This window comes from Dioscorea cayenensis, chromosome 5 (genome assembly GCF_009730915.1).
Source record: "Dioscorea cayenensis subsp. rotundata cultivar TDr96_F1 chromosome 5, TDr96_F1_v2_PseudoChromosome.rev07_lg8_w22 25.fasta, whole genome shotgun sequence".
NCBI classification, from domain to species: domain Eukaryota; kingdom Viridiplantae; phylum Streptophyta; class Magnoliopsida; order Dioscoreales; family Dioscoreaceae; genus Dioscorea; species Dioscorea cayenensis.
In genome coordinates, this window is record NC_052475.1 from 20,701,176 (window position 1) to 20,728,151 (window position 26,976).

Consider the following 26,976-nt stretch of genomic DNA (forward strand, 5'->3'; position numbering starts at 1 on the left):
TTTTAGAGCAAAAATTCGTGGTGCTACAATAATGGACTGCTATAGTAACATACTGCTACAGGATCGGGCTGCAACAGAACCAAACCGCTACAGTATTGGGCTGAAAAATCTATAGAAATAGGATAGTTCAATCTACAATAAAAACTGGTTATAACAAGGTAGATCTTACACAATCTATTATGCAAGAGAAAGGAGACACAAATTGGTTACCCAGTTCAGTACAACCTTGCCTACGTCTGGGGGGCTGAGCCCGGAAAAAATAATCTACTAAAAGAGAAAAAGAAAGAAGAGTTACAACACTCATTCTCTCTCACACACAACAAAGAATAACCCTCTCTACATTGCCCGATGCCCACTCTCCTCAACCCACACATTAGGGTCTCTCACTCGTGGCTCATCATAAATCTTCAAATAGGGTATCTTATATTGGCATCTCTATGTCCCAACAAAGCTTCATCTTTTAGATTCTTCGCTGCTGCTTAGCTTAGACACCTTCCAAAGTTAGAAGTTGTAACTCCAGTTGCAACCGAGCTTACAACACAGCCCACCTATTGATCCTGACTGAGTTCCAGCTCCCGTTGCAACACAACTTACGACACCTTCAACCCACCCAATTGCTCTAGTTCACGTTGACGCAATCCACTCATCCTGAGTTCTTGCCACCAGCAATTAGCCTCCTTCCTCATGTCATATCAGCGAGTCCCTGTCCCAAAGGTCACACCCACCTAGGCCCGAATCCATCTCACCAAAGATGGTCTTCAAAGATCTCCTCGATCTTCTTTCCAAACTTAGTCCAAGTTTGGTCTTCACAAAATCTTCAAACTTGATCTTCATTCATTCAAGATTGGTCTTCAATATATTGTTACTAAATTTGATCTCCTCTTATCCAAGTTTAGATCTTCAATATCTTCCAAGCATGATCTTCATTCATCCAAGCTTGGGTCTTCAATCTTCTATCAAATCTTGCCTAAATGTCTTGTATCCTTGAATAGATTATGTCTTCAAATAGTTCCGCCCATAATTAGCTTTAGATCTTTTTTCTTTAAAGTGTATTGCTAATTATGGTTTGGAGAATCATGTTGGCTTGCCTTTGCCTTTCTTAGTTTGTATCTTCAAATAGGTTCACATCAAACTAAGCTCCATGCAATCCTTGTCTCCAAGTGATGATATTTTTTTTTTGCTAACAATAGATTATTCATTTCTTTAGAAATAAACCTCTTATAAGAAAAGAGTTTATTAAAGATAGATTTTATCATCTTGGATCTTACTAGAGATAAATTATATCATATTGAAGATAAATTTGCTCTTCAAGAGAGACTCTTTCACCTTGATGGTCTTTCCAAAGATAGTCTTCCTAATAGATTTTCTCCATATGGTTCATTGAGAGAAATCCTCCAAACATAAGATCCTAACATTATCTTTTGGCCTTTGTGTCTTTATCATAACGTGCTTTTGCCATTTCATCATCCTTTTCACTTTGTCTGCCAAGTCATTTCATTTTTCATATCACCATTGCCTGTGTCACATCATCTCTGTGTTTGTCATATAATGCCAACTTAAGCTTCTAGCCCTAACAATAGGGAATAATCATATAAGGTTAGAAGTGATCTCTACATATTTAGCAAGTTAGTCTATACCAATTTTAATAATCACAATCATGTCCATCAACAAAATGCAATTTAATTTAATGATTAGATATATTTATATGTGAGACCCCAATATAATATTTTATATATTAGTCACTCTATCAATAAATATTCCATATAAATGGGTATGATTAGACCACCAATGACACTATTGCTCCCCACTTATATGTGTATTTCTTTATACTATTGGACATAAAATAATTTAAAAAAAACATGTATAATAATATATATTTTATATAATAAAATACTTTTAAAAAATTAACCTGTCAAATTTTCATTCAACACATAAGAAACACAATCTAAAATATTCTCTCCTACAATAAAAATGATAGATCCCATATTGGATAACTATAAACCCGCATGTATTCATTATATAACCCAATGTGTTTGTATATAGCCCCCAATTAAACATCACCAGTTTACACTATCAAAGTAATATAATTTATACATAAGATTTAATAACACCCTCAGGTAATAAGGACTTTCTGTAACAAAATAATTTTTTCTCTCCATGACAATGTTTGGTCTAAGAGTTCTTTAGTGGTCCAGTTCGAGATTTGTTAACTACAAATTCTCATAATGTTAAGTTTCCACTTTAGTGAATGAGGCATACCACTCTATCACATACAGTAATACAATATGTGGCAACCAATAATGATTACAAAATCTTATTTTAATCATGGGTTCTGAACTATTTTGGGGTGCAAGGAATATGGATAATCATGTCTTACATCATTAATTTGATTTCTATACAATGCAACCCTAAAATAAAATATATCATCAAACATGAATAATACAATACCCACAACTATGCATGCAACAAAAATAAGACTATTTTATTATTAAATAATAACTAAAATTGGCTTTTTAAGACATAGTAGTTTTTTTCATATATATATATATATATATATATATATATATATATATATATATAGCTAAAAACACACTAGTAATTTATGAATTATACATAAAAATTTTATTTGATCTACAAAGTACAAAATTATGTGTAAATATCAAGAGCAGGGTAAAAGCTTAACTAGTCTAATCGAGGAACGTCAAAAGAGAATAATACTGTGTAGTGCCTCAAATCCTATCACTCGTAACTGTTTTTATTGCATAGTATTAATATAGCTAAATTTGATCCATTACAGTGCTATTATAGATAATAATTGTTGCAAAGATTATTGTAGACCTATAAATGATTTATTTTTCTTTGAGATTCTAATTAGGGAGGAATAAGAGAAAAGACTGGGTTACATGGTAAAGAAGAGAAGAGAAATATTTGAAGGGTTGAGAGGTTAGATTAGAAGAAGGAGAATAAAAGGAAGAAGAGGAGGAGGAGGAGGAGGAGGAGGGAGTTTTGGGGTAGCTCTATTTGGTGGGTAGACTTCTTTTGATGCTCCCTATTTATGAAATATTGTATGGTTTTCAGTTTAATTGAATTCTTTTTGATTTCTTGCCAAACTTTAATGACCCATTAGGAGTATTATGATTTTAGTCTATTTAATTGTTGGGAGAATTTTTGTCTTTACTTGTTTGTTGTTAGTTGTATTTGGTATTGACTTTCTAGCCTAAGAGATGGTAGGAAGTTGGGAGGATTCAAGGAAAAGGATGATATGCATAATTATTTATAGAATGCATGTTGCATAAGAGTGGTATTAGTTGGTAAACTAGACATGTGGGGTTGAGATGTATGAGACTTTTATTCATGATATTCTTTATTGTGATCTTAAATATATGATTAGTATTTGTGTTGTACTTGTTAATTAGAAACTTAATTAGAGTGGGTTGGGTGTGGTAATTTGTGTTTTAGAGGATGCCTATAAGGTGTTTGATTTTGTTAGGGAAGATAGTTTGGGAGAGGTTGTATATGAATGTGTTCAATATCGAGCTATGTTCTTGAATTATTGCATGATTACTAATTGAGTTGTTAGGATGAGAAATTTCAGGATTTTGTTAATGAAATAGCATAAATCTTACTTAAATTTCAGGGGTCTTAGAGACATAATTTTAAGATAAGCAAACATATGAAACATGTAGAGTTTGGTCTTAAGTAAATGCCTGCAAAATTTCAAATTCTATTCGGTTTATGAGATAGGGCTATATTAGTATAACTGCCTTGAATTAGATCTCTTGTGTAGAACCTGAAAATTTATTGGTATTTTTCCTGTCCTTAGAGATTAAATTGGATATAGTGCAAAATAGGAAGGATGTCCCTCTTTGAATAAGCTATCTACATGTAAAATGTTATTACATTTGGAGATATATGTTGGAAGATACGCATGTTTAAAAGGGGATATGTCTGCATTACAGTGTGTAGAAATAGGTGGAGATTCAAATGGTTACCATAAATTGTGAAGTGCTCTAATTACTGTGAACTCTAGAAATGTTATAGTCTTCTATGTTTAGTTTTCCTAGTTAAGCAAGAATCAATGTTTTTAAAACCAGACCGGGAAGCGAACTGGCCTCATATTTGAGTCATGGGTTGGTCGGTCCTACCGGATAACCCGTTCTGGTTGGACCGAATGATGTCATATATATACATGTATATATATATATTAAAAAAATAATATAAAATTATAAATATTTTGTGTGACAATTAAATAATATATATTAAACTAACAATTTAAAAAAAATATTTAATAAGATAAAATCATAACAACAAAGTCAATTTGAGATCAAACAAAAAAAAAATACAAAGCATAATAATTTCATAATCAATTAATATACAATATACATATACATAATCTTTACCTAATATAATTGAGATAGCATAATAATTAAAATATGCGTACATAAAGAGAACAAAAACAGAAAAATCAATATTTTGCACAATTACTAATACCTCTCTTTAGACAAAGCACAATCCATAAATTGATAAAAATGAGAACCATAATGAGTTCATAGGTATGAACATGGTTGAAAGTTGAAATTTGAAACAATTGTTTGAGGAGTATATTTATAATAGTATAGGATTGAACTTGTTTGAGTAACTGAGTTTGATCAAGGAACTCTCTTCAATCTCTTGGGACACAAGTAGCCGCTGAGTGATTAATAATGTTCAGAATATGCAAACCAAGTCATGTTGCCTAATTGGAGATATAATAGAGAGTAAATTGCTAATATATACTTATATCGGTAAAGATTTACCAAAAAACATTGATGAAAAAAAGATTTAACCTCCTTCTCCTTGCGGCAGGCCTTTGGTCATCTAGTAGGAAAAAATCTCCTTCTCCTTGCAGCAAGCCTTCACCTTCTCTTTGTAGTTGTAGCAGAGAGAGATCTATCCTTGTAGTAGGTCTTCTCTTTTCTTCCCTCTTTTCTCAGCAAAATGGGTGAGATTGACTAGGAGATGAGAACATTGAGAAGATGAGAAAAATGAATGAGAGGCAGCCAGGTAAGAGGCTGTGAGTCTAGATTGAGAAAAAGAGAACATTTCAAAAGAATCAAACCTAATTCATAAACCGGGTTTTGCCAGGTTCAGGCCCAATCGCCCGGTTCACTAGTTTTAGCCAAATTTGACCGGTTCCAAGGTTGGTCAAATATTGGTATTAACTCGGACCAGACTGCAGTCCAGTTCCCAGTTTTTCCAGCAGACCGGCAGGTCCGATCCGGTTTTAAAAACATTGGCAAGAATATGTGATTTGGAAAAAGGTACTTAAAGTTATGTCAAAAACAGTCCTCAAGGGTCTTGATGGTACAATTTTATTTGCATCATGCATGTAATTTTCTTCAAGTATGTAAACCCCTTTCAAGCATTTAGAAAATAGAAGGAAGGCTTGGAGAGGAAACTTGGCATGCATAAGTTTATATATTTTAGGCATAAGTGTTTCCTATAATTAAGCATGAGATTAGACTTACTTTTGCAAATATGAGGCGGTGAATATTTTCATAACTTGTTGTTGATCATATAAATAAGATAATGAGAGCTAATAAGGGGGATACATATATGGAAGCAAGCTTCATAGGTACAACTGGAGGTAAATTATTATGGGTTTTTTTGCTAAAGAAGCTTTGAGGATAATGGTAATATGGGATGTGATTGAATTTGTATACTAAAATGATATTATTATTATTATTATTATTGTCATGCCTCGACTCGTTGCCCCGGGACATGATAACAACCCCGATGACCTAAGGAGGGATACCGCACCACTCAACCCCAGAGTCACTGCAAGGCTAACACAATCCATGAAATAAACAACACTGAATCAGAAATCACCTTTACATGGAGATATACAAAACCAAGAGTACAACAATAACATAGAGGAAACAACAACAACAACAAAACCTAATAATGGAGTTCAAAAAAGATACTGGTCATAAATACCACAAGGTTTCAAAAAGTAAACAACATACAAAACATACAAATAAAATAACACATACACTAGTTGATCCATATCTTTATATTATGTAAAATGCTAAAAAAGAAATATATGTAAGACAAGAAATGAGAAGATAGTAGAATAATTCCCAGCACTCTGTTGCATCGCCATAATACTGCCTACTATAGCTTGGAAAGGAAGGAGAAGGTGAGTAACCTAAGTCACTTAGTGAATGGGTTAGCATAATTCTAGTAGAATACAGGAATAAACCAATGAATTTTTCTTAAACAAAATCTCTCACTATAACATAATTCTTAACATTTCACATAAGTATGAATAAACACAAGGTACATGAACGAAATCAATAAACCTCTTAAACCCATTTTAGATCAAGTAAGTTTTCAACAACTTAAAATCTAAGGATTACATAAACACAAGTTCCAATAATCCTTATAAGGTAAACTCCTCATCGAACATCAATCCAGAATATAAACAATAGAATGCTACTCAAAAGCCCGATTGCATGAAACCAAAATTTTCTCAAATACGAAAGTTCATCTTAAAGGAATGAGTAATGGCCTAAAAACGCTCTCCAACTTAGTCACCATCGCGACTAGGTTGAGAGTCGTCGAGGTATTCATAACCTTGATGTTGGCCCACCGAGAGCCCGTGTGGTGACTCTAAATTCTTGATGCGCATCCATTTAAGATTCTACATGCCACCTAAGCTGGACAATAACTCAGCTATTTACACCAACCCAAAAGATTGGCCGTGAAGACCGCCTACTTCAGTAGGGTAGAGCTCTGCCCTGTCACCAACAAAACATGTGGAAGCTCAATAATATAATACATGTATAACAATCATCAAGTCCAGAACCAGGACACCACCCCTATACCTGGGATGAAAACCAATTCCACAAGTCTCAATGGAAAAAGCATACTAAACATGCTCACAAAAATCATTTTTAATTTCTTGAAGCAAGAGAAAATAATGGCATAATATTTCCTTTCAACCAACAAGAGTTTTCCAATATAAATTTAAAGCCATAAATTCCATCCAAATCGATCAATATATCGATTTAAATACGATAAAATCAAGACATAATTATCCATCAAAGAAGGAAGACATTTAAATCGTATTCTACTAAATAATGTGCATCAACGTAAATCCACTCACCACTTCGGCGATTTAAATTCCCAGACGTGCTAATCCTCGGCCGGCTCCTCACCTCTAGACGAGTTCTCACCGCCTAGCCAAAGCATCAACACAAACAACATGCAAGCATTATACAAAGCAAACTAAATAAATGAAACCCTAGGTTTTACTAACGATAAATAACCATAGATAGGCTCTAAGGTTGGCTCAAAACTGGTTTCAAGAGTCATGAATTCCTACGGGTTAGATCTTCACTACAAAACAAAGAATTCCAAGAAACAACTAAGTTTATCATGTGCTACAGTAACACTTTACTACCCAAAGAAGTGATAACAATCTAAATCTACCACTTTACTAAAAGAAATTATCAACAAGAAGAACCAAGGATGAACCAATATTCAACTCAAGATCAACTATTCTCTATCAACAAAGACAATCAAGGAGAAGAGATTACCTCAAGAATTCAAGGATTCAATGGATGAAACTTGGCTCTATTGGTGCAAAAACAATGCTAGGAACTCCTCTTCTAACTCCAATGGAAGCACAAGGGAGAGGAGGAAGAAAGGAGAAGAGAGGTGGAAGAGAGGGCATCCGAAACAAGTCAAAAAGAAGGCTCAAAAGCCTTAAAAAACAAGGTAGGTCATGCCCCACGAGCACGCCTGCGGGCGCAGGAGGCCCGCACACACCCGCCAAGGTGCGAGCGCCCTGTGGGTGCTAGCGGCCTGCATGGGCTCACCTAACACGTCCCGCGGGAGCAGGCAGACCTAGGTGCACCTAGCACTCGCTTGACAGGTGCAAGCGGCCCCAATAAGCGCGAGCATATGATTCGGCCTTCGGTCCAAGCCTCGAAGGCAAGCATGCACCACTGTGCAAGCCTAGAAAAGGCTCGAACACACATCCAAACAGGCTTAGTTTAACTAACTAACAATAAATTGGCTTGATCCAAGTTCAATTCTACTCACTCGAAAAAGTCAAAACACCACAATTATCATCATCATCATCATTATTATCATGTGAAAACCTTATGATGATGTGTAAAATTCCAAAGGACTAGAGAAATGAACTATGTTTTGAAGCTATGCTTTAGAAAGTAGGCATGTAAGTGACGTGCTAGGGAGTTTGATTATCTTTTGATATGAAGTTGGGATCATAAGAGAAATATTCATAGGGATGAAGTTGAAAAGGAAGGAAAGATGAAATTGGAATAGAAGTCTAAGCAAGATATTGGGTTTTGCTCAAGGCAACAGAGTAAAAGAATAAATATAGTGTAGAAGCTAGTTATTATACACAAATACTTCAAAGGAAAATCCATTCCCATTGGTTTTATTCTTTATATCGCAATGCTCCATAAATTGTTCTAACATGCTTTTATAATGGGGCTATTATGCTCTTATAACCTATTCCATTATAGCTTGATCATTTTATGCCTTTACCATGCAATCCATATTGGCTTTATTGTCTAAATCATTATTTGCTTTGGAATGTTTTACAGCTTGATTCAAAACATTTTATTATTTGAAGTATTAAATGTTCTATACCATGTTTTGGTCCAAGCCCTAGTACATACTTAATATATTTGTATTAAAATATCCTATATCATGTAATGTTATGTTTTTTTTAAATGAATACATGATAATAGTGGTTTTTAAAATTGAAGAGACTATTTTTGTTTGTGATATGATGTTGTTGGATTTGTGAAATGCTTGTTGTCATGGTGGTTGTTGAGAGCTTAACAGTAGGTAGAGTCGTGACAAAAGCCAACTTGATCTGTTTGAAAGAAAGGGTCTTCTCCAAAAACTTAGTAAAAAGTTAAGTTTGCAGTCTCTCTTGACTCTTGAGCACTTTTTTAGAAAATCATGAATCGAAGCCTTGATCTTTTCCAAAGCTACCTCTTGAGCTAGAGATGAGGCATCTAAATATGCATTAGTATTACTAGCAACCATCACTTATAATCTCCCAGAAAGACTAAGCCATTTGCAAACATAACTACTGTAGGACACTTACCTTCCTCGTTAAGAAAGGGCTCACTACAAAAGAATTGCAGTTTACAAATAGTGTTTTTCATTTTTAATCCGTTGCTAAATTGAATTAGCAACAGATTAGAAATGGAATTTTTTTGTTTTCTAGAATATGTGTTGCTAATTTATTACAAACAAAATAAAATTCCGTTTCAGACATTAGCAATGGGTTTGTAATGGAAAAAAAAATTCCGTTTACAATTTTTGAAAATCACAACGGAAACTATTCCGTTTCAAAAGCATTGCCACATTCTACAACAGAATTTATTTCGTTACTAATTTGTTTCAGAATGTAACAACGAATTTACAATGGAATAATTGTCATTTCATAATGCAGAAACAGATTTGCAATGGAACATATTTTGTTTTAATTTTTTTATTAGGAAAAAAATATTTTGTTGCAAATCCATAGCTAAAATTTATATATATATATATATATATATATATATATATATAATTATATTTTGAAATAAATTAATTTGTTTGTAATCCATTGCTAAAAACCTAAATAATAAAAAAATATGACATTTATTTTCATAATTGATATAAATAATACTTGTTATATCAAAATTTTTCATCCAATAAAGCTAACAAAAAATGATTTCATTAATGCATTTTAAAAAATATGTTAAAAAAATGAAGTTTAACAAAAGAAAAATACTTACAAATAACAAATAAACTACAACTCATCTAGATGGTCGATATCATGATCATTACTAGCTGGTTGTGAGTCCTAAGTGAACTATGAGTGCTAAAGGATCCTAGCCTCGAACTCCACCATCATATCCTACATTTGACACATCATCTGATCCCGATACTCATTTTTCTCTGTCTCATGTTGTACAAACTCTGCTAAAGCCCCTTGTTATCATCCTTCACCTCGTGCAGACTAAAAGCTCTTTATTTTTATCTTGTAGCTGATCAATGTCTCACACAGCCGTGTAATCTTAACTTGTAGCTCCTTGGATGATGTATCTGTAGATGAAAAGCAAATCAACGATATCACATGTTTGCCTAATATTAGCATGTATGTCCATAGATGATATGCCTGTAGATGAGCTTTGCGGTAGCTAGGGATAAAAAAATAGATGCTTGGGAGCTCACTCCATAAACCTGACATTTTTTTCTCCTCCCGCAGCTTGAAGGAATATATTTGCTTTGTCTACAATCGAAGGCTCATTACTCGTTTCTTGCGTTTGCGATGCTTGATCCAGAAGGTTCAAATAATGATCCTGCCACAATAAATTTGAGAACTCAAATATTGTGATTAACATAATATAATAAAAACTAATGAAATATAAACAAAGTCTACAATTTAAATATATAAAAAATAAATTACTCATCTACAACTCACATATACATTAAGAGAGTATTGATCTATTTACCTTAATGGTCTGAGCTCTTGTATCAATAAGCTTAGAGGTACCCTTCTTTGTATGTGTCGCTTCGAAAAGCTCATATGGAAGAGGGTCACAACGAAGCCTCGATCGCTACAACAATATAACAACTTGTATTAAGTTAAAATTAATGTTAGACAAAATATGGAGAATAAAGTTACATTTATATAAATTAAAATGCATTACTAATTTCTCTGCATGACATATGTAAAAAATGGAGCCTCTTGAGTGCGGGATGTCCAGATCCAGGTCCTTCAGCCTCAGTAAGATGATTTGCAGAAAATTTTAGGCTTCAAGCTTTAAACTATGGGGAATTTCATGCTTCATTCCATATTTGCCACGTAGTATCAGTCACATACAATGTTTTTCCTTTAACTTTTTTAAAGACTTACATCAATGATCTATAATGTTCTACAGCTTTGTGCTACCATGCCATCTTGATAATAGATGAAATTGACTCATCCCAGATGAAGTGTTTCTATAGTTTAACATGAAAATAAATATAAATTATATTTATACTATATATTTAAATAATTAAATAATGGGAGTAATTCACATATTTAGATTTGGTGGCATAAAGGTATCATAAGAGGTTGGTACCAACATCAGCTACTTATGCATCTACCCATACATTCAATTCAAACAGTAGATAAGTATCAAATCATATTACAAAAACATTTAACTGAAATTGTGATAGATGTAAGTTCATGCTTGTTATCTTTTACATTTTCTCTAGCCAGTAGTCTTAGCAATGCGGCTATTGGTCTCATATGCACTAGTATCCATGACCCTTTTTAGCTTCATATTTTGTATTTCTTTTAGGGTTTCTTCACTAGTTTGGATAGCAAGAGCCATTTTTGTCACCATTTTATTTTTTTTTGAAAGCAGTTTTGTTCTTTCTAAATGGAAAATTAGGAGATAAGAATTTACGGTGATTATCAAACCATGATTGCTTCCCCCCTCTTGTTAAAGTAAATGCATCTGAATCTTCCTTACAATAGGGACAAGCTCTTCTACTTGCATTGCTTCATTAGGACAACATCAAAAATGTTGGAAAATCACTTATGGTCCACATAAGTGCAACACGCATTTGAACATTATTCTTTCTTGATGCATCATATGTTTTAGCTGCAATTTCTCACAATTACCTCAATTCTGCAGTGAGAGGCTGCAAATACACATCCAACATATCTTTTAGATTGCTTGGGCCAGGAACTATCACCATTAGGAATATATACTCCTCTTTCATACACATCGAAGGTGGCAAATTGTAAGGAGTGACAATTACTGACCAAGAGAAATACTGTTGACCTAACTGCCCAAAAGGTAGGAATCCATCAGTGCACAACCCTAATCTCACATTTTGATTTTCTGCTGCAAATGAAGGGTGGTTATTATTAAAATGCTTCCACATAGGCAATCAGAATAATGGCGCATCACCCTTTCTTCAAGCTCATGCTCCGCATGCCATCTCATTTATTTTGTTGTTGCATTTGATGCATATAATCTTTGTAGCCTTGCTTTAAAAGGAAAGTAATACATTTTCTTGTGTGGAATATTTTCCTTGTTTTTGAATGAGCTACCTTATCGACACTTATACCTAGGATTCTCGCAAATTTTGCAACTCATTAGTTCACTATCTCCTCCCCAATATATCATGCATCCATTAAGACAACAATGAATTTTCTCAACCAGTAGACCCAAGCCTAGAACTAACTTCTTTGTGCTGTAAAAGTTACTTCGTATTGCATTATAGACTGGTAATATTTCTTTCAAAAATTGACAAAAGTCATTGAAACACCTTTTAGATAAATGATGTTTTGCCTTCATATTTAACATTCTTGTAATTGCTGATAGTTGTGAGTGATTTTCATAGCCTGGCCAAGCCTCTTAGTTAGCTGCTCTTAACATATCAAACCATTTTTGAGCTACCACATTTGGAGGTTCTCCATATAAGTAGGTGAGAAACCAAGCCATTCATCATCTATGACCATCTATTCATATATATTATATGATGATGGTCCAAAACTTGTGACCAGTTTAGCAGTTACACCTTATTCACCATGAGCATCAATATATGGCTCATTAGGTTCTCCATGGTGAATCCATTGATAATAGTACCTTATGAATCCATACTTCATTAAATGATACATAACTGTATATTCAACCCAAAAGACACGATTTTGGCATTTGCGATGATTACATGGACACTTAATTTTAATTCCATCCATACATTCTGGATGCATCTTTGCAAACTCAATAAAGTCATTGATACCTCATAAAAAATCAGGGTTCAGAAAGCCATCTTTAAGCCTAACATACATCCAACTCCTTTTTGAATTCATTTTAATAAGCATTGTGTTATAAAAGGATGTAATCAGTAAACATTGTTGTATATCTAGTGGCATGGAATATCATGTACATATGACCCTAGCTATTAGAGTACGTAAAAATCTATTTTTTCTTTTTAAATTCATATAAATAAAAAATACATAGTACTTACCTTTCCAAAGTGATTCACTTAATTATATGCCAAATTGCCAATATTCTGAATAAGACTAACCAAACTTGTCAAATGGTAGCAAAGAGATTTCAACTAATCGAGGTGTTGCAACACAATGCGAAAGAAAAAATAAATACTTTTATGATTGAATTCATAAAATTAGCATGAAATATTAATAAAAGTAATCATCGTTTTATCATTAAAAAAAATACATGCTCATTTTGAAATAACTTGCTTACTAATATTTTAATACATGCACTTTTATGGTTAGAAACAAAGTTGGCAGCTTAGAAGTCAAGCATAAGAGAAAATATATATGTCAAGTAAATGTAAGCATTAAATCAGTAAAAGTTTTACATTAGTAAAAGTTTTAATGGAAACAGAAGTTTGATCCTAGTTAGACAACATGACACTAGTTACTGATATTTTAATATATGTTAGGTAATGTGTATTTATATATTCATTCCACTATATATACACATAGAAATAAATGCTTTTCAACAACAGGAGGAGATAAAGGAAGGAGAAGTTTGAGGTATGTCTCTCTGTTTGCTTGACATGTGTTGTTGTTCTCCTTGTCTAGCCTTGAATGGCAGCTTGCCTAACAAGTGTGGCCACGTCACCATCCCCTACCCCTTCGACATCTCCGACTATAGCCTCTCCGGTTTTGACATCACATGCAATGACACCTACAATCCACCAAAGCCATTCATTGAATTTGGTGACATCGACATTTTCAATATAACAGATGATGTGGTTATCGTCAACCTCCTTGTTGCAGCTTCTGTTGAATGTGATTCTGGCACTAGCAATGGGATCCCTTGTAAGACATATAGTTGGGTGAGAGCCAACCTTGATGGTGATCAATTTCCCTACGCTGTCTCTCAAACCAAAAATATATTCACTGCCATTGGCTGCAACATGCTGGCCTACTTCTACGACTACGATGGCACGAGCATCGTGCGTTTGTACCTCATCGCATTAACATACCCAACACCATCGGACGTCGGTCCATGGTCCGACCACAATGTTGCTAGAAAGTATTTATTTTTATGTGTATATATACATAGTGTAATGAATATATATATATATATATATATATATATATATATATATATTAAAATATCAACATGACACTAGTTAATAATTTGTTTTTCTCTTAGTGGAACAAACATGACACTAGTTACTGAGTTTGGATTCTTTCTTATGGCAATTCAGTAAAAGTTTTAATGGAATGCAACAAACATATAAAACCACCACAAATGGATCACATCCACTTAATTTATATATATATATATATATATATATATATATATATATAGGGACAACTTTGTATTGTGAACACTAATTAAAATAGATAGCCAATTATTAAAATATCAACAACCACTTTTGCACAATAATATCTTTATTATCAATAGTTCAAAGCTACCTTTAATACATAATTATGGAAAAGAGTAAGAAATGAGAGTTATTATATATGTTGCAGTAGTGGTTCTCCTGGAGATGAATCAGTGCTCCTAAATAGGGAAGCTTGTTCGCGCTCAAGACTTGGAGATGAATCAGAATTATTTCTGGGCATAATTCAAAATCAAATTCCTCTGTAAAAACTATTAACCATAGTAAGAATAGAAAGCTGTAAAGTCTCCTCCCCTCTTAATTTACTTATTTTGATGTATCCATATTTACAACAATCCAAAGTGAAAAACAATGAAATCTTATTGAGAAAACTTGATTAACAAAATACTTGAGATGAAACTAACTATAAGTTAGTTTCATCTCAAGTATTTAATCCACATTCAGTCATCCAAACTCCAAAACAAGTTATCCTAAGTTCATTCTCATTCAATGGGCAAACCAGTGAAGTACAAGCAAATATAAATATATAGTTACCTAGCAAGCTTGAAAAGTTCCCTACTTTCATTTCCTCACTATCCAATGGGCAAACCGTGATAGAATAAGTAGAAGAAGAAGAATATGGGGCAATCTTGCACATACCTTAAGTTGCAAGTGATATGCTACTTATATTACCAGACAAGGCTAAAACGGTTAACTTGAAATTACAGATCATGTGACAACGTGCAAGCCATCCACTATGTACTAGATCCTAAAGACCAAGACTTATGACCATATTACAAAGACATGGTCATTTCAACACCCTTTTCTCAATCTCAACTTATAGAAAACAAATTGAGATTGCTGCAGAAATCTGAAAAACTTTGAATTAATAGTGGTTTAGTAAATATGTCAGTTATTTGATCTTGAGAGGAGATGAACTTTATCTCAAGCATTCTTGGTGCAACCCTTTCTCGTACAAAGTGGAAAGCCACCTCGATATGTTTGGTATATACATGAAAAACAGGATTAGCTGAGTTAGGTTGCTCCTAGGTTGTTGCACCACAGAGACAGTGGTCTCTATTAAAATACTCCTAGCTTTCCCAACAGCGATTGTATCCAGATCACTTCAGCCATTGCATTCGCCAAAGCTTTATATTCTAATTCGGTACTAGAACATGATACTGTAGCTTGTTTGTGAGAACTCCAAGAGACCAAGTTAATTCCAAAATAAACTGCATATCCTCCTATGGACCTACAATCGTCAGAACACCCTACCCAATCTACATCTAAAAATACACTAACTAGGGTAAAATCTGACTTTTTGATGAACAAGCCCAAGTCACAAGTATGTTTCAAGTATTTGAGAATGCGCTTCACTGGTATCCAATGATCATTCGTAGATGAATGCAAGTATTAACAAACTTTATTTACTGAGTAAGCAATGTTAGGCCGAGTCATCATCAAATACTGTAATACCCCAATAGTGCTTCTCTATCTTGTAGCTTCTATGACACTTAGAGTTGTGCCTTTAGTCTTGGACAACTTTGTTGTGGATGCTATAGGAGTAGTAATAGGCTTGCAGTTTTCCATGTTGACTCGTTTCAGTACATCTGCAATATACTTGCATTATGACAATATAATGTCATCATCTCTGTGTAGCACCTCAACTCACATAAAGTAATGAAGATCACCTAGGTCCTTTGCAGCAAAATCCTTGTGCAGATGTTGAACAAGTTCATCAATGGCTTGAGGAGACGAACTAGTAATAATTATATCATCCATATAAATGAGTACATAGATGATCTTTCCACCATGGTTGTATATAAACAAAGAGGTATCTATAGTAGATGGTGCAAATCCCAGTTCATGTAGCTTTGAGCTGAGTCTAGAAATCCATGCTTGGGGTGCTTGTTTAAGCCTATAAAGAGCCTTATCCAACTTGAAGAGATAATGTGGGAACTTGACATCTTCATAATTAGGTGGTTGTTTCATGTAAACATCTTCTTTAAAAACACCATGTAAAAAGGCATTTTGGATATCCACTTGTCTTAAATTCCAACCTCTTGAAATTGCTAAGGCAAGAATGAGCTTAATTGTTGCTGGCTTAAAGACAGGATTAAAATTATCTTTATAGTCTATACCATACCTTTGTTTGGATTTCTTGGTAACAAGCTAAGCTTTACATTTGTTAATTAAGCCATATGGTTTTCTCTTGAGCTTGAAAACCCATTTAGAATCAATAACATTCAAGTCACGATGAGAAGGATCCAAGTGCCAAGTTTTATTCTTCAAAAAACCTGCATACTCAACATCCATAGCTTCAATATGGCATGATGGTTCAAGAGCAACAATGAATGCTCTCCTCTTTATTGAGTAGCGTACAACCATCAGTGTACTTTTTTGGCTTTTGAATATTGTTCTGTAGTCTGGTACTCATGCCTTGATGTTGTACTTGTGAATGGTATAAAACAACATAGTTATCTATATCATTAGTGACAATATGAGTGGATTGGTTATTGTCCTCCACATGATCACTCTCAGGATTTGAGGTAGGAGAAGAAGTTGGAAGTTTGTGGTTGTTCAAGTGGTTGACACAGAGACGGAAGAGATAGAAGGACATCAGTCTGTCGGAAATAGTAGGGTGAGAATTATGATATAAAGCAAATGGGAGTACTTTTTCATAAAAAAAACATCTCTGGAAATATATACATGAATAGTGGGTCTATAAAGACATTTATATCCATTATGCAAGTGGCTATAACTAAAAAACACACATTGTTGTGATTGAAATTATAATTTGTGTGAATTATAAGGCCATAAATTAGGCCAACAGGCACAAGCAAAGGTTTTAAGTAAAGAATAATCAGGTTTTCTATTAAAGTGCTTTTGTAGAGGCAAACTGAATAACATGACTAGGAAGTCGGTTAATGAGAAAACATGCAGTTTGAAATGCTTTATCCCAAAACTTTAGAGGCATGGAAGCTTGAGAAAGAAGTGAGAGTCCTACTTCTACAATGTGTCTATGTTTTCTCTCTATTGCCCCATTTTGTTGATGAATACAGCGACATGAATCCTGATGTTTGATAACAATTTGCTGAAAAAGTTTATGAAGAGTTTGGTATTCCCCACCCCAGTCAGATTAGACACATAAGATTGTCTTACTAAACAACCTTTCAATGTGCTTCTAAAATTGAGTGAAAACTTGAGCAACATTGGATTTACACTTAAGACAATATATCCAAGTGAATTTGCTGAAATCATCTATAAAGCTGACATAATATTTGTTTCCCCTACTGAAGTTAAGGTAGGGCCATATACATCAGTGAACACAAGCTCAGGAGGAGAAGAGGAAACATTGTTTGATAAAGAGAAGAGGAAACATTGTTTGATAAATAATGATAATAATAATAATAATTATTATTATAATTATAATTATAATTATAATTATAATAATAATTATTATTAATTAAATGCATCTCCTATTTTTTTTAAAAAATTAATTATAAAATATCCAAATCTCAAGACCAGCCGAGAGCATAGATATCAAGGCGGTCTAAAATACTCAAATCTCATAATCAGCCGAGAGCACATATCTCGAGAAGATTCAAAATATCCAAATCTCAAGACCAGCCGAGAGTACAAATCTCGAGGCGGTCTAAAATACTCAAATCTTAAGATTAGCCGAGAGCACAGACCTCGAGGCAGTCTAAAATACTCAAATCTCAGGATCAGCAGAGAGCACATATCTCGAGGCGTTCCAAAATATCCAAATCTCAAAATCAGCCGAAATCACAGACCTCAAGGCAGTCTAAAATACTCAAATCTTAGGATTAGCCAAGAGCATAGATCTCAAGGCATTCCAAAATATCCAAATCTCAAGACCAGAAAAGAGCACAGATCTCGAGACGGTCTAAAATACTCAAATCTCAAGATCAACCGAGACCACAGACCTCGAGACAGTCTAAAATACTCAAATCTCAAGATCATCTAAGAGCACATATCTCGAGGTGATCTAAAATACTCAAATCTCAGGATCAGCAGAGAGCACGTATCTCGAGACGATCCAAAATATCCAAATCTCAAGACCAACTGAGAGCACAGATCTCGAGACAGTCTAAAATACAAGATCAGTCAAGAGCATATATCTCGAGACAATCTAAAATACACAAATCCTTAGATTAGCCAAGAGCACAGATCTCGAAGTGATCTAAAATACCTAAATCTCAAAATCAGCCGAGAGCACATATCTCGAGACGATCTCAGGCCAAGATCAACTATGAATACAAATCACGAGGCAAATTAAAAAATATATATAAACTAAAGATAATAATAATAATAAAAAAATAAATAATACAAATAATAATAAAATATATATAATACTGATAAAGAAAAAAAATTAGATAAAGATAATAAAAATAAAATAAATATAAATAAATAATAAGAAATCCAAATTAGATAAAGTTAAAAGAAAAATCAAATAAAATAAAATAAAATATATAAAAAAATCAAATGAAGATAAAATAAATAAATTAATATAATAAATTAAAATAAAATAAAATACAATAAAAAAATGGGGAAGTGGGGCTTGGTCGCCCCACGATCATCCAAAAATAAATAAAATAATGAATATAAAATATTTAATATATAATTATAATATGAAATATATATGTGTAATATATATATATATAATCATAAAAAAATAATGAATAATAAACAAATAGGAAAACATGCTGGTCGTGGTCCTCACTCTCAGGTCCCATAATCAAAAGAACTGTAGCAATTGCTCCACGTCGCCTTACAAATGTCACGCCGCTTTACGATCGACACAACCGCGCAACTGCCACGTGAAAGTCTTTAAAAAGGGTCTAGCTGAAGAATAGAAGGAGGGGACCAGCGAAGAAAAGAGAAAGAAGAAGGAGGAACAAGCGAGGAGAAAGAAGATCGGAGGAAGGAGAAGATTGAAGAAAGGAGGTTTTGAAGAAGACAAGAGAAGAAGAAAAAGAAGAAGAAGAAGAAGAAGAAGAAGAAGAAGAAGAAGAAGGTCTTGCTCTCATCGTATACCTATATATATCTACATAAAAAAGTTAGAATCAGTCGTTGTTGATGCTATCGCTCTCGCTCTGCCACAGTTGTTGCTTATCACCGCTTGCCACTTCACTACTGTCGCCAAAGAAGATATTGAAGCTGTCGCTGGAGAGAGAGATCATTGTTGCTACTACTGCAGCCATTGCTAAGACTCTCATCATTGCCGTTGTTGCCACTGCTGCTGTCGTCATCATCCCTGCCAAGCCCGCAGAATGAATCTGACCAGAAGAATTGGATTCACATGTTCAAAAAAAAATTCCTAAAGAGAAGCATTCGTTGTTAAATATCACTCAGATACATCGAGCATTAGTGAGTAGACAGAATGCGGGCTATGCTGACTTGTCGGTGGCTTGTAGGATTCATGCATCAAGATGTCCACTACACCATGTGTGATTAGACTGAACCATATCTAAAGGAGTTGTCATTGTCTTTGTTGTCTTTGTTGTATTGGTCTTTAATGTTTTGTGGGCTATGTTTGTATGTTTGCTTTTGTGAGTATTTATATTTGGTTGCAGTCTTATGTTCTTCAGCAGAGTATTTTTGAATACAAAGTATCCTGCAAGTTATCTCTAAAAACTCCACACTCATCTTCCAAACTTCTACTTTTCTCTTCTTGGTCTTTATATCTTATCAGTGGTATCAGAGCTCAAGCTCTCTTTCATTAAACTTCCATGGCCAAGAGCAGCACCACCTCACAAACACATGTTCCCATTTTCAAAAGCGAAACCTTCAACTTGTGGATTTTTAAGATGAAGACAATGTTTCGATCAAAAGGACTTTGGCCTCTTGTCGAGAAAGGTTTTAGTGAGGAAGGAGCTGAAGCACAAATGGAGGAAATCAGGAAGCAAGATTTGGATGCTCTCTATCTTATTCAGCAAGGCCTAGATGAGAGGATTCTCATTCGAATTGCTGAGGCTGAAACTGCCAAACAAGCTTGGGACATCCTTAAAACTGAGTACCAAGCAAACACAAAAATACTCTCTGTCAAGTTGTATTCACTTCGGCAAGAGCTCGAGACTACCAAGATGAAGAGCGGTGAGAAAATCCAAGACTTCATCAGCAGAGTCTTAGATGTGGTCTATCAGATCAGAGTGCTCGGCGAAGATGTACCTGAGTCAACAATGGTGGGAAAAATTCTAAGGAGTCTCACTCCCAAGTTCACCCATGTTGTTTTTTTTTATTGTAGAAGTAAAAAATCTGGCCATGCTAACTGTTGAAGAGCTGGGGGTTCACTGAAAAGTCATGAGGCCATCCTCTTACTCTCTGCAGGAAAAGAAGAAGAAACTGCCTTTCAAGTTGTAACCAACTCCCTTGCTGAAACTAGTCTTAGAGGAGGGAGAGGCAATGTTCATGGTCCCTTCAGGGAACATTTTCGTGGCCGAGGCAGAGGTAGAGGGGCTGACCTTACATCAAGGCAATAACAAAGACCTAGTGTTCAGTGTTATATGTGCAAGAAGTTCGATCATACAAAAGCTCAATGTTGGTATAATGACAAAGAAGCCAATGTTGCTGAAAACGCAGGAGAAGAAACTAAAAATGAAGAAACTGAAGGACTATTGTTCATGGTCAATGGAAGTGAAGAAGCAAGTCAAGTATGGCTCATTGATAGTGGTTGTTCCAACCACATGTCTGGAAACAAGGAGTTGTTCCAGAATTTGGTAAACACCTCTTAGCAAACTGTGAGACTTGGAGATGGTAAGATTTTGAAGGTTGGTGGTATTGGTGACGTTCTTCTCCATTCGAATACTGGGAAGATCAGTTTGCTCACTAAAGTCTAGTATGTTCCTAAGTTGGCCCACAATCTTCTCAGTATGGGTCAACTAATGATATCTGGATACACAGTTCAGTTTTAAGATGGTGAATGTAAAATCTCATACTGACATGTAGACATAACAATTGCATGCATTCGGATGACAGCCCACAAGATGTTTCCCCTGGATGGTGGAGATATAGGGTCTGCTCAAATGGTACTAGGAGAGACTAAAGAATCCAAGCTTTGGCATTGAAGGTTTGAGCATCTGAACTCTAGAAGTATGGAACTGATGGCTCAAAAACAACTTGTGAAAAGGCTACCTCGCATAGCACTGGTTGGTCCATGTGAAGTTTGTTCTTCAGGAAAACAAACAAGACATTCTTTTCCAAATGGACAAGCCAGGCGTGCGATGAAACCTTTGGAACTTGTACATGGTGATCTGGTTGGGCCCATGCAAATGACATCTCTTAGAGGTAATACATACAACTTTCTCTTAACTGATGACTATTCCAGGTATTGTTGGGCTTTCTTCTTACAACGCAAATCAGAAGCGCTGGATCGTTTAAAAGCCTTTAAACAACTACAAGAGAAGCAAGTTGGTCTTCCTCTAAACGCTCTTCACACTAACAAGGGTGGAGAATTTACCTCTAAAGAGTTTGCTCATTATTGTGAAGAGCATGGGATTCACCGACAACTCACGGCTCCATACTCACCCCAACAAAACGTGGTGGAAGAAAGAAAAAATCGAATGGTAATTGAGATGGCACGGACTATGTTGCATGAGATGAAGCTTCCCATTTCTCTGTGGGCAGAAGCAGTTGCATCAGCAATTTATCTTCTAAATTGATTGCCCACTAGTGCTCTAAAACATCAAACTCCATATGAAGCACTCAATGGAAGGAAGCCCTCTGTAGAACATCTCTGAGTCTTTGGATGTATTGGCCATGTGCTCGTTAACTCACATGCAAGAAGCAAACTTGATTCCAAGACACAGAGACATGTTTTCATTGGGTGTTGTGAGGAGACAAAAGGCTGCAGAATGCTTGTCCCTTCAATAGGAAAAGTCCAAATTAGCAGAGAAGTTAGCTTCTTTGAAGACGTCAGTTGGGACATGACCCATCCTCACGATATTGCATCTAAGTTTGTGTCTATTGACATGTGAAACACAAACCAAGTTAATGTCCAGTCTGAGATATCACAACAAGACAATAACTCCACTCTATCAAATTCTGAGAATTTATCTCCAAATTCAGAAGGAGATTCCCCTGTAAGGTATAAAGCACTATAAGATATTTACAACACATGTTCTTTCGCTCTTGCTACCATGGATCCCACTACATTTGAAGATGTTGTCAAAGATGAAGGATGGCAAGCCACTATGACTGAAGAAATCACTGCTATCTACTGCAACCATCATGGGAATTGATCGATCTACCTGAAGGCAAGCGAGCAGTTGGCTTAAAATGGATCTTCAAATCCAAATATAACACTGAAGGTGTGCTACACAAAAGAAAAAGCCCCTCTAGTAGTAAAGGGATACTCGTAAAAGGAAGGCATTGATTTTGATGGGCTATGACAGGTGCCCAGGGCATGGTATAGCAAGGTAGATTAACACTTCCACAAGTTGGGGTTCGAACGCAACACAAACGAGCCTACTCTTCACAAAAAGCTTCATGGAGCTTCACACATCCTACTGCTGTCCATATACATAGATGACATCATCTACATGAGCTCATCTACTGAAATGTTACATGAGTTCAAAGATTGCATGATGAAAACCTTAGAAATGACTGATCTCAGACGTCTTCACTATTTTTTGGGCCTTGAAGTGCAACAAGAGAATGATTGTGTGTTTGTCTCACAAAAACGATATGCTGAAGATCTTCTGAGGAAATCTGGGATGCTTCATTGTAAGACCATGGCAAGCCCAATGAATACAAATGACAAATTCAGCCTGAATGATGACTCGGGTGAAGGCGATGCAAGGAGATACAGGAAACTGGTGGGCAGCCTTCTATACCTCACTCATACCAGGCCAGATCTTATATTTGTTGTCACAGTTGTCTCACGTTACATGCATCAACCAACAAAACATCATCTTGGTGCAGTGAAGCGTATTTTACACTATGTGGCAAAAACAATCAATGTTGGGTTGCTATATGAACATACTAATCAATTGAATCTCACCGGATATACAGATAGCGACTGGGGTGGCTCGATAGATGATTGTAAGAGTACCTCGGGCTGGTTTTTTCATCTTGGTTCAACAGCAGTTACATGGTGCTCAAAGAAACAAGAAATAATGGCTCTGTCCAGCACCAAAGCTGAATACATCTCGACAACCTCAACAGCCTGCCAAGCTGTATAGATGAGGAGGTTATTGCAAGACATGAATGAGAAGCAAGTCGAACCCACATTGATCTTCTGTGACAACAAGTCAGCGATCACTCTTGCCAAGAACCCAACGTTACATGGTCGCACAAAGCACATCAATACTCGTTACCACTTCATCTGAGGATTAATTAGCGAAGGAGTAATCAAATTAATTCACTATAGCACTAATGATCAAGTGGCCGATATATTTACAAAAGCTCTGCCATCGGACAAGCACAAATACTTTGCAGAACAACTTGGGTTGAAGAGTTTTTGAGTGATGGGAGCGTGTTGAATATCACTTAGATACATCGAGCACTAGTGAGTAGACAAAATGTGGGCTATACTGACTTGTCGGTGGCTTGTAGTTCTCATGCATCAAGATGTCTACTACACCATGTGTGATTGGACTGAACCATATCTAAAGGAGTTGTCATTATCTTTGTTATCTTTGTTGTATTGGTCTTTAATGTTTTGTGGGCTATCTGTATGTTTGCTTTGGTGAGTCTTTACATTTGACTGTAGTCTTGTGTTCTTCAGCAGAGTATTTTTGAATACAAAGTATCCTGCAAGTTATCTCTGAAAACTCCACACTCTTCTTCCAAACTTCTACTCTTCTCTTCTTGGTCTTTGTATCTTATCATTCGTTCTACTACCCGAGCACTCTATCTAGTTCCGAACTTGAAGAAATGGATGCCAATGTAGAAGCCATGGCTGCTGACAAGAGTTCCAAAATTCTTGGATTTCATCGATCAAGAGTTGGGAAAAGGAGTTTCCATAAAGGATATCATAGACATGATCCTCAATAAAGAGGTGTTACCACTTGCTAGCATAGAGGGAAATAACCCTAAAAATGGCATTTTCTTCCAAGCTCTTTTTTTTTCTTCATTGAAGAACTCCATCCAAAGATCAAAGAGAAGAAACCCTAGAATCCTTGTGAGATTGCTCATTGATTGATCCATCCATGGCTCTCTACGATTACACTATCACCGTCTTCTTCTCCGAGGGCCGCCTCTTCCTAGTCCTTGAAGCCGTACTCAAGGGCAACACTTCTGTCAGCGTCTACGGCACCGACACGATCATTCTAGGTGTTGAGATGAAGTCTACTACCAAGCTGCAAGACTCTCGGATGGTGAAGAATATTGTCAACCAAGATAATCACATCGCATTGGCATGTACGGGGTTGAAGGCCGATGTGCATGTCAACAAGGCAAGGATCGAATGTCAGAGTCATCGCCTCACTGTAGAGGATCCTGGCACCATTGAGTACATCACTCAATACATCGCTGGAATACAACAAAAGTATATAGAGACCGACAGTGTCCGGTTATTTGGGCTATCTAAGCTCATTATCGGGTTTGATCCCTATACTGGTATGCTGTCACTGTATTAGACTGATCCTTTTGGGAACTTTTCAACGTGGAAGGTGAATGCGACTGGGAGGAACTCGATTTCTATGACTGAATTTTTTGTAGAAGAATTATAAGGAGACGTCTGGAAGGGATACTATCAAGATGGTTTTCATCAATTAGAAGAACCTGAAATTGAAGCAATCATTAGAGAGCTTGGTGGGCGACCTTTACATAAAGAAGTCATGAAGTGCTTTTTCTTAAACCAGTGGAGAAGGATGGGTCCACGAAGAAACCCTGTTCCTCTTCCTCCTCTTCGTTTTTGCCTGCATCCACCGATGGATTCAATGCTGAATAATTGGCTATGAAAGCAGGGCCACACAAGTTCCCCACTTGTAATGTCAACAGCTTGCTCTTCCGTGTCTAGAACAACTAGGGGGAGTTATCTAAATTCATCCAAACCCTAGACCCTGATGGTAATCAGCCGGGTGATCTATATGTTACCATCAAGGTCAGAGAAGACCTTGTTTTCCAACGGGAGAAATCTGATATACATGTAGATGCTGTCCTTAATGCTAGTCATTCGGTCATGGGAGGCACCATTCACATTCTAACTCTCACGGGTGATGTTGTCTTGAAGGTTCGGCCTGGTATTCAACCTGGTTAGAAGGTTGTTTTGAAAGAAAAAGGAATAAAGTCAAGAAGTATATGAATGTTGGTGCGGAGGTCATGATGAGGAAGAACATTAAAATTATTGATGATGTTGTGTACAAGTTGATTGACACCAAGCTAGAGCATCTTGCTGCATATCAAGAGGATTTTATGAAATAAAGAAATAAATAAATAAAATTATATATATCTTATAGTGATTCTTGATCGAAAAGAAGAAGGATCTAGTAAACATGAACAACCAATATCTGCGAGATATAATACTGAATTTCATGATGGCTGGCAAAGACACAACTGCAAGAATTTCATCATGTTCTTGTATATACTATGAAAGCATCCTAATGTACAAGAGAAAGTAGCAAAAGAAGTGATACAAACTGCTAGCATAAGAGACAAGGTGCCAATGGGTGAATACTCATTAAGTTTAACAGAAAAGTCCCCAATAAAATGTAGTGTCTCTTTAAATAGATGGAGGTCTATTCCTTTGTGCTATTAATAGCAACTTTATACTTGCAGTTAATGCTTACATGTATTTATTTTGTGAATATACCATCTCGATCACAAGCTAAAAAAAATAATAAAAAAAATCAAGTTGGTGAAAGGATCTTACTTTGATAGATTCTTCAAATTAACTGCCAACATGGATCCTTTTGAGCATGTAGAAGATGCACATTCTGAAGCTACATTTGCTGGTGATACAGAAGCTAATCCGAATGTGGAAGAATATTATATTTGCTTCACTTGTGTTGATGGAGAACTGTATCCTATACCTCATGGTTCCTCCTCACCTACTAGCTTATTGAAAGATGCTACTGAAGTTATAAAAGAAATGATCCATACTGCATGAACAATCCTTTTTGATCTACTTTTGTATATGGATACCAAAATGTTGCATTTGAAGTTATAAAAAATGGATATATGTTTATGCTTCCTCTCAATTATATATATATATATATATATATATATATATATATATATATATATATAGTGGTAAATAAAAAAAGGCATCATAGGCATGCATGCAAGCATGTACGTGCCCAACCAATGGAAACACTTGAAGGCCTTTATATGCATACACACTATTCTCGAGCAACGTGTTGTCTATCAGTAATAAGCTTGCTTCACATTTATATATATATATATATATATATATATATATATATCCATAGTTATCAACGTGCAACCGTTGTTATGAAGGACCTTGATTGGAAGGAAGCCAAAACCCAAAAGCAATCGACTATTTCCTATATGTGAAACCCTTCAAGATGACCTGTACCATGTATAATGTTATAAAATGAAAAAAATACTCATCCTGAAGAAACGGTAAAAATGAACACTTCAAATCAACGACAAGAATGTTTATCTTGA

The 26,976-nt window shown here is 35.4% G+C and overlaps 1 protein-coding gene and 1 pseudogene across 1 annotated transcript; both read left to right on the forward strand.

Moving 5' to 3' along the window:
* Positions 1-20,135: 20,135 nt before the first annotated feature.
* LOC120260093 lies at positions 20,136-21,470 on the forward strand. The gene is made up of 5 exons (XM_039267535.1): positions 20,136-20,607; positions 20,734-20,853; positions 20,986-21,056; positions 21,138-21,222; positions 21,352-21,470. Exons 1-5 carry the CDS (start codon positions 20,136-20,138, stop codon positions 21,468-21,470), a joined length of 867 nt encoding a protein of 288 aa, XP_039123469.1.
* A 3,084-nt stretch (positions 21,471-24,554) lies between these two features.
* On the forward strand, positions 24,555-26,455 carry LOC120260094 (annotated as a pseudogene).
* Positions 26,456-26,976: the final 521 nt, after the last annotated feature.